The 15,773-nt window shown below is 37.1% G+C and overlaps 2 protein-coding genes and 1 long non-coding RNA gene across 5 annotated transcripts; 2 read left to right on the top strand and 1 right to left on the bottom strand.

Annotated features, from left to right (window-relative positions):
• Nucleotides 1-1,809: 1,809 nt before the first annotated feature.
• LOC116210376 lies at nt 1,810-4,543 on the top strand. Its single transcript, XR_004157491.1, has 2 exons — nt 1,810-2,175; nt 4,037-4,543. It is a non-coding gene; the product is annotated as an uncharacterized LOC116210376 (long non-coding RNA).
• A 6,079-nt stretch (nt 4,544-10,622) lies between these two features.
• LOC116211845 (E3 ubiquitin-protein ligase RHA2A-like) lies at nt 10,623-11,757 on the top strand. The gene has a single exon (XM_031546371.1). The coding sequence runs from the start codon at nt 10,911-10,913 to the stop codon at nt 11,439-11,441; it is 531 nt and encodes a 176-aa protein (XP_031402231.1). The 5' UTR covers nt 10,623-10,910; the 3' UTR covers nt 11,442-11,757.
• Nucleotides 11,758-12,961: 1,204 nt separating this feature from the next.
• LOC116212467 lies at nt 12,962-15,510 on the bottom strand. Of its 3 annotated transcripts, none has more exons than XM_031547097.1 (7): nt 15,353-15,510; nt 15,120-15,195; nt 14,970-15,031; nt 14,734-14,897; nt 14,020-14,218; nt 13,434-13,606; nt 12,962-13,285 (listed from the first exon to the last, which is right to left on the bottom strand). In XM_031547097.1, the coding sequence occupies exons 1-6, from the start codon at nt 15,353-15,355 to the stop codon at nt 13,439-13,441; spliced, it is 672 nt and encodes a 223-aa protein (XP_031402957.1). In that variant the 5' UTR covers nt 15,356-15,510; the 3' UTR covers nt 12,962-13,285; nt 13,434-13,438. The 3 variants fall into 3 exon arrangements, with proteins under 3 accessions (XP_031402957.1, XP_031402959.1, XP_031402958.1); XM_031547099.1 differs by having other exon boundaries at nt 13,012-13,285; nt 14,734-14,876; nt 15,353-15,509; XM_031547098.1 differs by having other exon boundaries at nt 13,012-13,285; nt 14,734-14,882; nt 15,353-15,509.
• Nucleotides 15,511-15,773: the final 263 nt, after the last annotated feature.

The raw sequence follows: 15,773 nt of genomic DNA on the forward strand, positions 1-15,773 counted from the left end.
TAATCGAAAGGCAACTTGAAATTTCGCATTTTTAATAAATTTCTCCTGGCAATTTTGTAAGGAAAAGAGAAAGATCCTTAAATGGTAAAAAATCTAGAAAATGTTAAATTCATGTACTGAAAATGTCTCCAAATAACTCAATATCGATCGAGGGAGGGGATGAAAAGGATTCTCGTGTTTAACTTATAAATAGAGATCGCTCCGACCCTGCTTCATCACGGTCGCTTCCTGAGTATGGTGAAGACACAACTGTTCATGTCTTCACCAGTACTTATCCTCACGAGGGGTGAAGATCATGAAAGTGGTGCCATTCATATCGAAGCATAGGTTAAGAATCATATGAAGGTCGAATTCTGGAATTTATGATCGGGCTGGACCCTATCCTGCAATAATTTGTCGGAGTCCATTCCTCTCCAGCTTGGCCATATATTTGGGTGATATCCATTCCTTGAACCACATGTACTGAATAAGAGAAATTCCGTCAGCTGTACGTCATCTAAAATGTCTCCTCCCTATGTGTAATATATGTTTCTGATGTTTCTTATTTATGGCAATTCACTGCATTATGCGTCTTCCCAATGATCCTATCCTAATCATGCCGTCTGTCTAATTCACACATAAACATTTTCTGGTAGAAATGAAATGAACTCCATGGTAAATGAATTCGAGGAAGTATGTTAATTTTCAGCTATTCTGCTTGTGCAATTTGATTGGAGGTAAATTAAATTTGGAACATGGCAACCATCCTAGACATTTGACAAAAGCAGTGCTCGGGGAGTTACGAACTGTGATAGACTGATGGCCGCTGTAGAGGCATCTGTGGAGTCGGAGGCTCGTGTCAGCAGTTCGACAGCCCAGGGAAGGTGGCGATGCATCGTAGGAACCACCAGTTGCTTCCCAATGGTTGTACTTGTACTGTTGATTAGGTCACGTGTGTTATAGGTGATTTCTAGAGAAATTTTGTGCTGTCATAAGAAAATTACACATTCTGAGATCTGGGAGTATAATTTATTATTCATGAGCCCAATAACGCCGTTGGGCCGGGCTCTACAGTTTGATATGGGCTTGGTCCAACAAGCCCAACTAAATAAGACATCATTAGGTTTTATTGATGTGGTCATGCACCCTCTCTTCATTGCAACTCACCAAGGATCGCAAAAATTTTAATCCATAACGCAATTAACATTGAGCTTCCAATTAACCAATTATCTCAAGACCGCGAATCCACGAGCACGGGTGCTTATAATTTCAGGGAGATTTCGTTTCCGATTTTCTCGGACCAAGTACTTTTCAGCAGGATAAGGCAAACTTATGCGAAACCAACCCATAAACATTGGTGAATTTCTGGACCAGCGATTTGAGTCTTAACTTTGGCTACCTGCCCTTCTTTTTTCTCGTTCTTAGACGTTTTGCCTAACCACTAATGTCATCAAAACCGGATGAAGAACTTAAATGGCGATAGGTTCCTCTTCTTGTGCGACCAGAAAGGTTCTTAGTCCGGAGCCAAACGGCACGACCTTGGGTAACGAAGATGATTCCAAAAATATATTAGTGCCCTCTTGAACCAAACGAAGACGCTTCCACTATGACTCCCGTAAACAATATTAAGTTGGTCCCCGCTGTAACTTTTCCTAATAATGCAAGTTCAATCATTTTCTCGAAAGACTTGGGGAAAAAAAAATTAGAAAAAAATTGATGACTCCTATGTTGTCTCTACTTTCTATCAGTGTAAGTGCGTGGATGTTGTCACAATATATATACTACGACGCTCTTGAGAAAGCGTACATATCTATATGTATATATGTATATATATCCGTGTTTCTTGTGAGAGATTTGATTAGGGATGACGTTGAGTTTAGTGCGTTTATTTTTTGTGTGGACTATGTGGGTGATGATGACGTTATTATTATTAAATTGTGTGGTGAGCGGGAGGGCAAGCATATTAGGTTGGATGGAAGATGAGAGAGTTGGGCTGCTTAACCTCAAAGCCGCCTTCAACTTCTCCGATGGGACTGCTATTCCCTTGTGGCGCGCCAATCACCTGCCGATAACGTTGCCAATACTATGCGGGTGGCTGAGGTCAACCTCTATCTATGGCGCACGAGATTATAAACTCCCGCAGCCATAGTCTCTGGATGCATCCTTGTTAATTCCTTTTTTTAGAGGAGCTACACGGTACTCGATCTGAACTTAGACGCCTTGCTAATCCTTTCTCTCTCTCTCCGATGATTAATTTGATAGTACAAATTATTCAATTCAGTTCACTTATCCTTAAAAATCCACATGCATGCTTTGGTAATTAATTGGTAATATCAAATCGAAATGATCTACATCATCTCCTTGTATACTGTATACATCTTGCGCACCATCAACTAATCAAACATGTACATGCACACACACATAGGAGAATTACGGATACACTCCCATAAATTTGTCCTTTTGTGAAAGATTAAATATGCAATTTGGTGCCTGAATTTGAGAGGTTGCATGAAATTGGTCCCTAACTAATTTTTTACATCAATCCAGTCGTCGACTTTTTCAATTTACATCAATTTGATCCTTATTACATCATTCATGTCCTCAGTTAGCAAAATTGCATCAAATTGGTCCTTATTACATCAGTTGAGTCCCTCACTTAAGTAAATTGCATTATATAGGTCTCCTGGGTACATCAACTTGATCCTTCGTCATATCATTAAGGTCCTCAACGCCATGCATCAACTATAAGTGTTGAAATCGTTAAATGAGGAGTCATTATTACATCATTTTGGTCCAACGTTATATCAAATAAGTCTTTCTTTATTTTTCTTTTTTTACCCAAAAAAAGTACAATAAAAAGGAAGAATTAAAAATCTATTTATTAAAAATATATATTTTTTAATTAAACTATTTAAAAAGTAAAAGAAGACGAACAGTCTTCCTCCCCTGGTTTGCTAGAGCTCCAGCGAACTAGAGGATCGTCCTCACACACTCAGGGCTCGAGAGCCCCGATCTAACCAAGCAAGTTCGACGAGCTTTCTCTCTCTTCGAACCAAGGGCTCTCGATCGCTAGTTTGATGAGCCCCATGCTTGGGTTCATGACATGAACTCAGATCTGGGCTCATCAGACCAGGGGTACGGAGCCCCTGAATCGAAGAGAGAGAAAGCGCCAACCCGAGTGTTCTCTCTCTTCGAACCAAGGGCTCATGATCCTTGGTTCGACGTGCTTGGGGCTCGCTAGCCCCTTGCCCGTCCAGATATTATTTTTTTGTACTTGAACATACATAATTATGAAACTTTTATGAAATTAACTGTACATATATTATTTTCACTTGGCAGTTTTATTTTAAATATTTTACATTGATTTTTCAAATCCCACTATTTTCTATATTATTTGATAATGCCTTTGGAAATTTTATAATAATGCATACAACATTCAACTTTAAAATGAATGAATTTTTAAAATTGTATATCCATGCTTGCAACATTCAACTTTAAAGTGAATAAATTTTCAGTGAATTTTTTTTTCTTTTTCTAATCAACATACAACTTTATGTTTTGGAAATTTTGTGTCTATATATGCAATTTTTTTTCTTTCATTTATCAGCGTATTAAAAGTTTTGTATTTGTTACGAGTTATTGATATATTTATTTGATAAATAGTTTTGTATTGTTTAATATATTTATATTTATATTTGTTCACATTATTTGTTCATATATATTGTACAATTATTTACAGTTATGTCCCTATTTAATGTTGAAATTACAACTTTATATATATATATATATATCTATATATATGTGTATGTATATGAGTACCTAAACAGAAGACCTACTTAAGCTAGTTTAATAAAATAGGACAAAAGTAATTGAATGGGGAAAGGAGGAATGATTATACCTCCGTGAAGGAAATTTTCCTTTCCTTAAAGAATGGCTTTGATTGATATAATAAATAGATTTTGATAATTAGTCCTCCCAACCCTTCAAAATTAATATTATCTATTATTAGTAGTTTCTCATGGAGTGGGCTGCGAACTTTTCGTATATGTGCTTGCAGGTTTTACAAACACCTTGAGATTGAAGAACCTATGCTCACTAGTTTTAAGTGATAATCACTTGAAGCAAGTTCCGGACTTGAATGCGCTACCTTCTCTCACGGATTTATTTTTGAGTTATAATCCACTGACGAACTTGAATCATGTTAAAAGGTACGTATGGTTGCTTTCACTGACATATATATAACTAGACTATTTCTACACTACCGATCTTCCCGATCTTTAGGGAGGCTCAAGTGCATGAATCTGTCCCTTTCACACAGAGAGACATATAAAAGGATCAAAGGCAGTTCAATGAATCTGTCTACCATGACAAATATAGTCGTAAGTATATGGTAGGAAACCTGTATAAAGTGTGAGAAAATATATATAATTCCTTTGATTATTCATGCAGTTGTATCGTGCTATGTGTATATTCACATCGACGCCGCATTAAGAAAATCTTGTAAGTGGCCCTACGTACCTCGTCACATTGATGTAATGAAAAAGAACTAATTAAATTGTTTTAATTAAGAATAATTAAGATAATTATTTAAGTAATTGACACTCAAATATTCCTCATTTATTATATTTTGATTGGTGTTTTTTTACGACATGTGTACGTACTTGTGAAGCAAATTAACATAACCTGGACAAGATTAAAACTTATTATTCAGTCAAATATTACTAGCTAGAAAAAGAAAAACTTCATCAGTCAAAATATCATTGGATCAGAATGCACTTTATAATTTTTCCATGCTTAGAGACGTATAGATGATTCACTCGAAAGAAATTAAATACTTCAAAAATAAATCAAGAGAGAGGATGATTGAAACTATATCTACGTACGTGGGACTGGAAGGTTTGACGGTCAGTGTTTGTGCTACTAAATTTTAACCTAATCATTTCTCGAGACGGTCTAAATTGGTCGTTTACGCAAAGCCCAATGCATATTCACACGGTAGTTTGAGAATAAGACCCAAAGTAAGCTGTGGAGCTGCCCAAATATTACGATGATAATTATAAATAGATAATGTTACGAACGTGAACTTTCAGATTTGCTTGTTAATAATAAGTTGTGTTGGCAGTATGAACAAGGTCAATTCCAAGAGGAGAGAAAGTCATTCACATCTATATCTATTTATAAATATAATAACAAATTTTCGAACCGTTGTCATTTGTCCAGTCTTTATCACCTCATTAAAATTGAAATCGTCTTCTCACACGTTATCAAATTATTGGAATTCTAAATCCTTTCTTGCGCGGCTACATCAGCATCTTCTGTTTTATAGGCTTTTAAGTATTTTTTGTGATATAGTTTCAATCTATATATATATATATATATAGTTTCCTATATATTAAACTAGCTAGAGCTTTCCACTATATCAATATGCACAATATATTTTTTACATAATATTTTAGTTATAATCTATTACTGTATAGTTGTCTCATAAGATTTATATTGAGCAATAATATCATTTATTCGTGAATATAATGTATTATTATTATTGTACACTTTATGCAGTTATATATATATATATATATATATATATAATGCTTCAGTAATTTACAGAAATAATGTAGTAGCGTATTTTTATTTTATGTTAATATGATTAACATATGTACTATTTTCACAAAACCTATATAATATCACATATCGAGGTAGCTTCTTTCATATTAGAGAATAGGCATTATATATACTGATGATAATATATATATATATATATATTAATACGGATTTATTACATGTATATGAGAATTATAATTATTCAAACATTACCTGCAAATTAAAATAAAAATTTTATGTAATGGGAAAATAAATAAAAGTTTTATGTGTACGTTGTCCATGCAAAGTCCGGATTTTCACCTAATTTTAATGGATACATCCACCTCTGTTCCCCTGTAATAAGTTTTCAGCAGAATATATATATTGTTAGAATTTTTAAAAAATATTTATATTTATATACACATATAGGAAATGTCAATATTCTCCGCGTATGGGTCACTATAAGCGTGGTCATTGTCGTCCCAACTGAGACACCCTCAATTTTATTATGCATTATTGGCGCTCTCTGAAAGGAAATTTGATGGAAATGCGTACCAACGTTGACAAGGAAACATGAGAAAATGATTCGGGCAAAAATGTCCACGCGGTCACCTTCATAGTTTCTAATTAACACATACGATATGCAGATTACATGCGCGTTTAATTTATAGGAATGAGTTTTCCAGCTATACTTATCTGGTCTATACCCGTATAATTATATCGTTCGTGTTAATATATCTCCAGAGTACTTCCATCATCGAGATATAGAGAAAAATGAACGTATATGTATAATTAGTATTAGATTACAAACGGTTAAATGTTATATATAATTTGACTATTGACATATGAATTCTAGTAAGGGTAATCTTCGTGTTATAGTATATATGTTGTTTGCAAGCTAATTAATCTTTTCAAGATGTAACTGATGTTATTCCTATGTATGCAAAGCGTGGTTTATTTACCTGCCATATTGAATTATGATCAAGAGATCACTTGGGACCAAACCGTCCTGATACATCGATGTATATGTCTGCACATTGTTTTTATCAAAAGAAAAAAAAATTTCCCCACTTTCCGTCCCAATGTTAATTACATTTTCTCTCGGATTCTATATACAGACAGTTCTTATTTCGTGTAGTCCATGTCAACTTTTTCTATGCACGTGGAGTTCTCATCCTTTTCCTTTTTCTTTTTGAATTACAAGAGAGATTGAAATGAAATTATAAATATTTAATGAATGACATGGGTAATTTTACTATATATTAAATTTTGAATCTCTCAATTATCATGCGAAATATATATTATTGCGCTATACCCTCTTTTCATATTCTTTTCTACTTTCTACCATAGAAAATTAGAGAAAATAGATGATTAAAATGGTGAAGTAAAATCACGTGGCAAATATAAGGAGAACTTTCGGCACTTTCTATGAACTTTCTTCCTTGTCGTTCGGTAGATACTAGATATGATGTCCAGCAGAAAAAGAAGGGGCAAGAAACCAAATTATAATTCTACAAAATAAATAAATTATTTTTCAATTAATCACAAATATTCATTAACTGATACTAATTCCCTTCCGATGCTGATCGGATCGTGGCCACAATAGGTAAAGTTTTCCTCTCTCTTTTTTTTTTCCTTTTTGTGGCTGGAATATAGAACTAAGTTGGTAGCTGGAGACAGCAGTTGGTCATTATAGTTGGCATCATTTGATACTCGGAAAGACAGATTGTAAGGCCAGTACCCGGTCACAGGCTAGGTCAAGGGGCAGGCAAGCCAGACCGAACCAATATTTTTCGAGAAAATAAGAGATACATTACTCGAAACATTGTCCATAATATGAAATATAGTCACACAACGTGCATAGGTGAGGTTGGAGTGCAACCTAGCTAATGCCATACGAAAAACCATATACAAACGCACTATTTACATGTTCCTGGTCGAGCTAAAAGCGCAATGAACACCTATTTATGATAACTGAAAAGAAAGTAATGATCGATCTCAACTCGCATATACCAAGCAAGAATTGCATATCATACGGTCTCAGAAGAGCAGGCAATGAAAGACCGTGAACATTATCGAGACCGATATATATATTTCAAATTCAACCATTTGGGCGACTTGACTAAATTTAAGTGCGAAATTAGCTAGCATGAAATTATATAATTCGGCAATAATGTCGTCATATCGTCCGAAGATGAAGAGGAGCAAAGACAACGCATGCAAAGGGTGGGGAATCGATCGGAAGCCTCCTACAAATTTGGCTTGTGAATATTTATATGTGCAACTTGCAGCCCTCTCAATATCTCAATCTCAACCAAATTGATATTTTTTATTTTATTTTAACCAATAATTAATAATTGGAAGAAAAGGCCACAAAGTACAATGGTCGGTGGATATGCGGATCTTCACGGACGGCCGAGATTGCATTGCATCTCCTGACCCCTTAATCCTCATCCCCCCATTAATCTATTCTTTTGTTTTCGAATTCTCGTATTTAATAAATGTGATGAATTAATGAAACAAGATATATATATATATGAATGTATATATATATATATATATATAATGGATTAAGAAAATTAATTGAATTTTGAGAAGGCAGCGGAGATCTCGGGCCAAATCTTCCACGGTCCCCGCCCTTCTGATTTGTTTAATTCATGTCCCTCTAATTAATAAATCCCCACCTGCGCCGCCCTCAGCCCTCCTCCCATCTGCGTCTTCGTCTACTTTGAATTGGTAATTTATCGTCAACCGTTCATGTTGGAAGTTCTTAGGACAGCATCTTCCTTAATTATATCCATAATAATAACAGTAATAATTCGAAAAAATGACACTATATATCGCAGTTTGAGAATAATTTTCACCCTCATATCATATTTTTAAAAAATTTCACGATGCATCACGGAATTTTTTTAATTTTTCACCTCATATCATATCGTTACTTTTCTGTCCAAAAATGAATTGAATGATAACGTTATGACATTTTAAGGGACATTATTGTACAAAAGAAAAGTTGAGGGACACCCCAGCAAAAAAAAATTGGGGGGCCGAGGACGCCTCGGCCGGCTATTGACCCCCCAGTTGGGGTCGCCGGCATGGTTTGAGCCGGATGGCGGGGCCCCCGACCTCTCCTCCCGTCAAACCCTTCCTTTTTCTTTTTTTACATTTTTCATTTAATTTCGTTCAAGTCCCTTAAGTTTTCTTTTGTGAAATAATATTTATGAAGATGTCGTAACGTTACCATTCAATCCAATTTTGAATGAAAATGTAACGATATAATATGCAGTGAGAAAATTTAAAAAATTCCGTGGTGCATTGTGAAATTTTTTGAAAATATGATGTGGGTGAAAATTATTCTCAAACTGCAATATGTGTTGACATTTTCCCTAATAATTCATACCAACATAAGATGGTTCACTTTTTCAACGCAAGTTGATACGGGAAGTTCGACCATTTAAATAAAGTCTTGGGTTTACTGAAAGAGCTTTACCATTTAATAATCGATCCCCACGCCTTATATCTGAAGTAGTCGATGGCTCATTGAGTTTTCATATATATCGAGAGATGTATGGCGGAAAAAAACTTAATTATATAATTTATTTATGAAAACTGATGTAGCTTACCCCCATTTTGTCTAGTTACACACCACATTGGATTCTGACGAGTTGAAGATATCGGGGAAATCCTCGCTTATTACAGAAAATCTCCCTCTGGTCTGGAATATATAGTCCACAAACATATATAACGTTCTCTCTTCAATGAATAATATTGCACGAATAATTTTATCACTATGTTTTCTGAGATTAGCGATGTAACCAGAATTTTTTGTTTTCGTACTTGCTTTTGAAGCATAAGTGAAATTGCCTGATTTTGTATGCTTTTCGAGAAAACTACCACCGGACTATCTTGTATTTCCGTCGACTCGTAAACCTCCGGTATAGTAATACATATAACACAAGCATTTTTGGATTATTACATAGATAGAATTTGCAGCCTCTTGCACCTTTATGTAACTATTATATATATAAGAAGCCATCGATCCTTCGTAGCACGGTTGCATCACCGAACAAGATTAATGTGGTACATTCAGATATTTCTGTCGGACACAAACACATCATACATACGGTCATTGAACAAGTACATAAAAAGTAAATTAAGATGGTAAGTTACCCGATTAATTACCATCATGAGTGATATTACATTCAAATATATCTTTTACCAGATACATGATTATATATATATATATAAAAGATATATTATGGACCTGATTTCCAGTGTGGATGCTTTAATATATGGTTGATTCACATTTAACTAAAGAAATAAGACCATTTGTTTTGATGAGCTCAAAAGAACCAATTGATCCATATGCATGTGGGAGAGCTTTACGTGTGCAGAGTGGCATGATTCGCCCATACAGGAAAGTTCTTTAATTTTCAAGAGTCGGTTAACCAAAAGAATTAATACTTAACCAATCATATATATGTATATCTAATCAGTGTATATGGCAATAATTAACGCTTCAATCTAATCTTTGACTAACGATGCCACTAACACGCACTTATCCTTAAGAAGAAGTCATACAAAAAAAAAGAAAAAAGGGGATAGTGATCAGCCACTGTCGCCGAAGGTTCTAGCTTCAGATCCGATTATCGTCAATGTGACTATTTGGCCCCTTTTATTTATATAATTTTACGTTAATAGATTTATGATCCTCTCTTATAATTAAAAAAAAGATGAGCAAAATGGAACAACGAATAATTACGAATTCTATGCGGATATTGCGCCCAAATGAGGATATTGCGCCCAAATGAGAAGACGCCACACGCAGGATAAGAAGAAGAAAGGCATTAGACTACTTCACTAAACAGCAATCCCCGCTCGAGCATCGTGATCACCATGACTGCAAAGTACTTCCACGTGCACTGCTGGTAAAATTCCTCCGGTTCACGGTAGGTGTCGTCAACTGCATCGTCTCTCGTGATTTTCTTATTCGCGTGATTTGATAATAAGAAGAACATAAAATGGATATAGACAGGCATTTAAAAGGGCATCCCCACAGCACATGCCACCATATACAATTCATTCTGCTCCCCCAAAAATGCCCCCCATCTATCCCCACCACCACAACCACCTCCACCTCCACCTCCACCTCCACCTCCACCACCGCCACCACCACCGCCCAACCCTTTCGGCTCCATAAAAAGACCAAAAGCTCCTTTCCCTCTCTCTCCATCTCCGTCTCCTTCTCCAATCTGATTCAGAGCCAATCGATACATACACACGAATTTGAGAATACAGAGTGTGCATATATAACAGAGTGACAGAGAGGGAAGTAGCAGATAAAAGAAGCCATGGGTCTGCAGAGCCAATTGAACGACGTCGCGTCCGACTCCATCCCCTTGCTGCTCCTCTCCCTCATCGCCGCCTGCTTCGGCCACCTCCGATCCTCCCTCTCCGCCCTCCTCCACTCCCTAGGCCTCCCCCGTTCCTCCCAGCCCATCCGCCTCGACGACCCCCTCCTCGCCTCCCGCGGCTCCTGCCTCGCCGGCCTCGTCGCCCTCACCGACCAGCTCAACCTCAACCGCGCCCTCTCCCACCGCTTCTCCTCCTCGTCCTCCTCCGCCGCCGCCGCCGCCACATCATCGTCGTCTCCCTCGGATCAGCACCTCTGCATCGTCTGCCTCAGCTCCCTCAGGGACGGGGACTACGTGCGCAGGCTCCCCTGCCGCCACGTGTTCCACAAGGCCTGCTTCGACGGCTGGCTCGACTGCCGGAACTACAGCTGCCCCCTCTGCCGGGCTCCCCTGGCTCCCCCCGAGCGCGTGGATTGCACCGCCCCGCGCGTGGGTGCCGCGCTCGTCTCCTGGTTCTCACCGCGATGAGGCGCGCGTGGCTTACCGCCTACCCGAATCGGCATATCATCGCCATGATGATGAATCGATTATGAACATACGATGATCGATCATGGATCGGAATTTCCTTTTTTACCCTTATCTTCCTCTCCTTTGCTTGGAGCTTCAGAGATGGGTCTTTTGGGCAATTTTGACCATGCACTTTTTATTTTTCCTTTTTGAAGGGCCTTGAGAGGATGAGGAGCTCTTTTTTTACCTTCTTTTCTTTTACCACTGCTGTAAATGAAGTTTCTAGATAGTTTTGCAGTGATCAATATTATTATTAGTATTATTATTATTATCATCATATTATTTTCCCATTATTTAGCCAAATTAAAAAAAAAATTAGAGAAAAAGGAAAAAGTTGATTTGAAAGATATGTCGGCTCCTCTTGTGTGTCTGATCACCCAATAGCAGAGTAATATTATAACTTATAAGCATGTTAAATAGGCAGCAAAGTGCAACTCAACCACATGAACTCCAACTTGATGAAAAATACAAAAATGAATCTTGTCATCTATGAAAATTGGGTCGAAGTGTACAACAAGAGAGCAACACAAGACTATTGGTGAGTTCCTGTGTTCTATTGGTGCTCAGGGTTTGGCTTTGTTTGGAAATGGAGTGAAATCCATTATAACTATAAATAATTATATTTATTTGAAATTGTAATAATTATATTATTGAATTATGAAAAAAAAGTAAAAATAATAATAAATAGTTAAAAAAGGTAATAATTATATTGTAAAAATTGAATTGAATTGTAATTAAGATAAAAAAAATTAAATAGAAAGGGAACAAATAATAATTATATTATTGAATTGAAGATAAGTATAATAGAGTAAAAAAAACTTATTTTATTTCCAAACATAGCCTAATAATTCTAGAGCATATGTCATGTCATTCCTAATTACTTGGAGAAGGAAAAATGAGAAGGAAAGAAAATAAAAGTTTGGGCCTACAATGCAAAGACAGTTAGGTGGACCAATTTGTTCCTCAAAGAAGTCTGTCCAATGATCTTAGCAAAGACTATATATATATGTATGTGTGTGTGTGTGCGCGCGCGCTCCCATGGAAATATTAAATATGACCTTGGAAACAATTCTAACGGGCTTATAGGATGCTAGACACGTAAAACATTAATGAAGGATACGCATGATTTTACGACTAACGATTCCCTCAAATTATAAGGTGATTTTAGTTTTGGATTATACAGAAAGCAGAGCGAGACATACCACTAATCAACCTTTATAAATGTTCAAGCAGGTTAATCACATCAGAAACAGTTAACTAGTTCAAAAATTTCGAGATCAACAGGTAAGAAATATGTGCCTTCAGACGATGAGATGAGTGACTGTTGCAACATTATGACCCTAGGTATTCAAACCACGCATTGTGCAACCGGCTTATATGTCCATGTAAAGAAGGTAAGTTAGGATAGGATTCGCAAATAAGTAAGGAAAAAAGAGAATGTGATCGGTAACAAAATGTCACAAACAACCAAAGCCAGCATCTCAAAAGGCCACAGGCATTCATAATTGTTTGGTAGTCAAGCCACACGGTGTGCAACCATAATGTTTTTAAATTATATATCGGGGGTAACATATGTAAGCTACCATAGAATTCACATACAGTTGTGAAAAGGAAAACAAGAGGATGTGATCAATAACAAAATGTGACAAACAACCAAAGCCAGCATTCTCAAAAGGCTCCCGATATTCATAAATGTCAAGTATCAGTCTATTGACATTATAACAAAAGAAACAAAGTGGATTCTCCACTCTATACATATACTGATGCTGCCCCATTTTCCGAACAAGCCAAGACCCCAAATCTTCCTGCATAGCCAGAGAGAGGACCAAAGATATATATACTTGTGTATACAGATACATATAAATGACAGTCACAGTTAAGCTAAAGGGACAGGAGAAGTTCAGAAGATTTCTATAACTCGAAGAAAGCTATAACTATAGCAATTTCTCATACCTCTATCAGCTTGACTTAGTACAAACTTCGACAATGTCGTTGTCCTCCATCCCAAGGCTCTCAGGTGTAGCCGTCGGACTAATTTTGTCCCCGTCGAAGCTGAAAACCAAACTTGTGAGGCTGAGTTTGGCCTTATCCGCGTATAATTTAAAGAGCCTTTGAAACTTGTCATCCTACAAATGTAGAAGCAGTCAAATCCTATCCTATCCTATAACCAGTAAATGGGTAAAGATCAATTTGTGCAAACAAGTAGCAGAAGTATTTCAGATTAATCATAACAGGTACAATATGATTCATACAGTAATCTATGCCAAAAGCCAAAAGCTACTTCACCCGGAACTAGAAGCAACCTTTTTTGGGCCAAATATGTGATATTGACTCGAAGCAGAATGTTTGATAATTGATATCACCACCCAGAAGAAAACTTGTCAGTAAACATAATCTAACTCCTTTTGGCCTCATATATGTGAAGTATAGTCTAGTTAATGACAATAAGTACATTCAAATATTCAATGAAAGATATAGCAGAGCAATCAAAATTTCTTAAAGACAAGAAATATATAGCACGCTCCATTTAAGAATATACCGCATAAATACGGAATTGCTTGACACCATCCTTGTCCTGTATGGACACTACTATTTTAGCTCGTTCACGAGGAGGCAATGATGATTTATCCCCTGATGTCTGCTCTGAAGTGGATACTTCCTTTTCAATAGGTCTATCCATATCTTGCAGAAAATCTTTAGCTGATTTTGCAACCGACAAAAGCTCCTGCTTCATCCGCCTAAACTCGACAAGAGTTCCACAGATTAGCCAATCAGCACGACGGAAATTCTTCAACTCATCCAGATTGCTAAACAACTTCACAGCATGCTGATGCTTGAACTTTATCTACCTTAAGTTGGAAAAATGCAGCTCAACAAAGGAAAAAGTACAAAAGACTGAAAACACAATCCATGGACACTTCAACATTCTATTCCTATATCTTCCAGAGAGTGGCCATTACAATCAGATTTCTTTGTCCGGTCGAACTCGTTTAAATCAATCCATTAAGATCTAAAATTCTAGTACAGCAGGACTTATTTCCTACAATAGTTTCACAAATGAATTAAAGCAGTATAAAAAAAAGAAACCAATTCACAATCAAGCAGCACAAGCACTCAAACTTACTTCATATATGAATGGAACATGAAAGCATGCAACTGAATAACGCAATCATGTCTTATATTAATCAAAGTTGACACTTTGATCCCGAGAAAGGAAGCAATCTAAAAGGAACCCGTGTAATAGGCACCATGCCTTATTTCCATGAGAGTGGAATTTTCCGCAAGCTGTGACTTAAGAGCTCTAGCGTCGAACTTAGGTGGAGGGGCCAGCCAGTCTTCTTCGTCTTCATCTTCACACCTCAAAACCTCTGCGACTTTCCCATTTTTCTCCTCTTTCTGAATCTTGCCCACAACAAACTTTATCATCAACTACATATAGCACATAAATTCAATATCTACCGAACAACAACGCGAAGATAATAATCTCACTGAAGAGCCGGAGGTCTTCTGGCGTTTCGAAGCCAGGCTAGTATCCTCATCTTCATCGTCATCTGCAAAAACAGCGGAACCGGATAAATCAAATCGGGAACAACCACGGGAACACCAGAGAGATCGAAGCTTTACGATCAGAAGACCAACCGTCAAGGTCGACAAGGTCGACGGGCTGCACCCGACTGTAGTCGAACAACGAATCGAGCTCCTCGACTGACTCCCCCTGCAGCAAACCCCATCCCCAACCGCCAAATTAACAACGCGGCGACGAAAGAAATTAACGGAATCGACAACCCTTTACGCCAATCAGCTTCGATAGCATCAAACAAATCTGGGTTGCACGAGAGGATGATAAAGGAATCGGGAAATTGAAAACCCACCATTGCAAGAACCTCTTCAATCTCTGCTCTGCTTAAGAATTTGAAATTCTCATATAGAACCGTCGATTCTATTGGAAGAGTGAACCGGCGCGGCGCCTCCTCCAATTCTTTGTCTTTTAATTTTATTTATTTATTTTGGGGAATTTATTTGTTTTTCAGCTGGGATTGGGGAGGGCCTTCGTCCGAAGCCCGCCCATATGGATTGGGCTCAGAAATTTACGGCTGGAATTTTTTGTATTTTGTGCCTGGTGGTGGTTTTATTTTATAATAATTTTTTAATGAATTATCAGCAAAGTACTACTATAAGAAATCTAGATCCGTGGGGTTTGGGTTATAATGTTTGGTATGCAAGGATGGAATAGAACTGGTTCGGTACTTCACAATGTAATAATGGTAATGAGAGAATATGCGCGGGCGTGCC

Source organism: Punica granatum, chromosome 6 (assembly GCF_007655135.1).
Source record: "Punica granatum isolate Tunisia-2019 chromosome 6, ASM765513v2, whole genome shotgun sequence".
In the NCBI taxonomy this organism is placed as follows: Eukaryota; Viridiplantae; Streptophyta; class Magnoliopsida; order Myrtales; family Lythraceae; genus Punica; species Punica granatum.

What these genes read in the sequence shown, in the direction of transcription:
- LOC116212467 (XM_031547097.1), bottom strand. An exon ending in TCCACTCTCATGGAAATAAG is followed by an intron (nt 14,219 to 14,733) that starts GCATGGTGCCTA and finishes TGTCGAGTTTAG; the next exon opens with GCGGATGAAGCAGGAGCTTT. An exon ending in AGCAATTCCGTATTTATGCG is followed by an intron (nt 13,607 to 14,019) that starts GTATATTCTTAA and finishes CTACATTTGTAG; the next exon opens with GATGACAAGTTTCAAAGGCT.
- LOC116211845 (XM_031546371.1), top strand. Translation starts at nt 10,911, where the DNA reads ATGGGTCTGCAGAGCCAATTGAACGACGTCGCGTCCGACTCCATCCCC.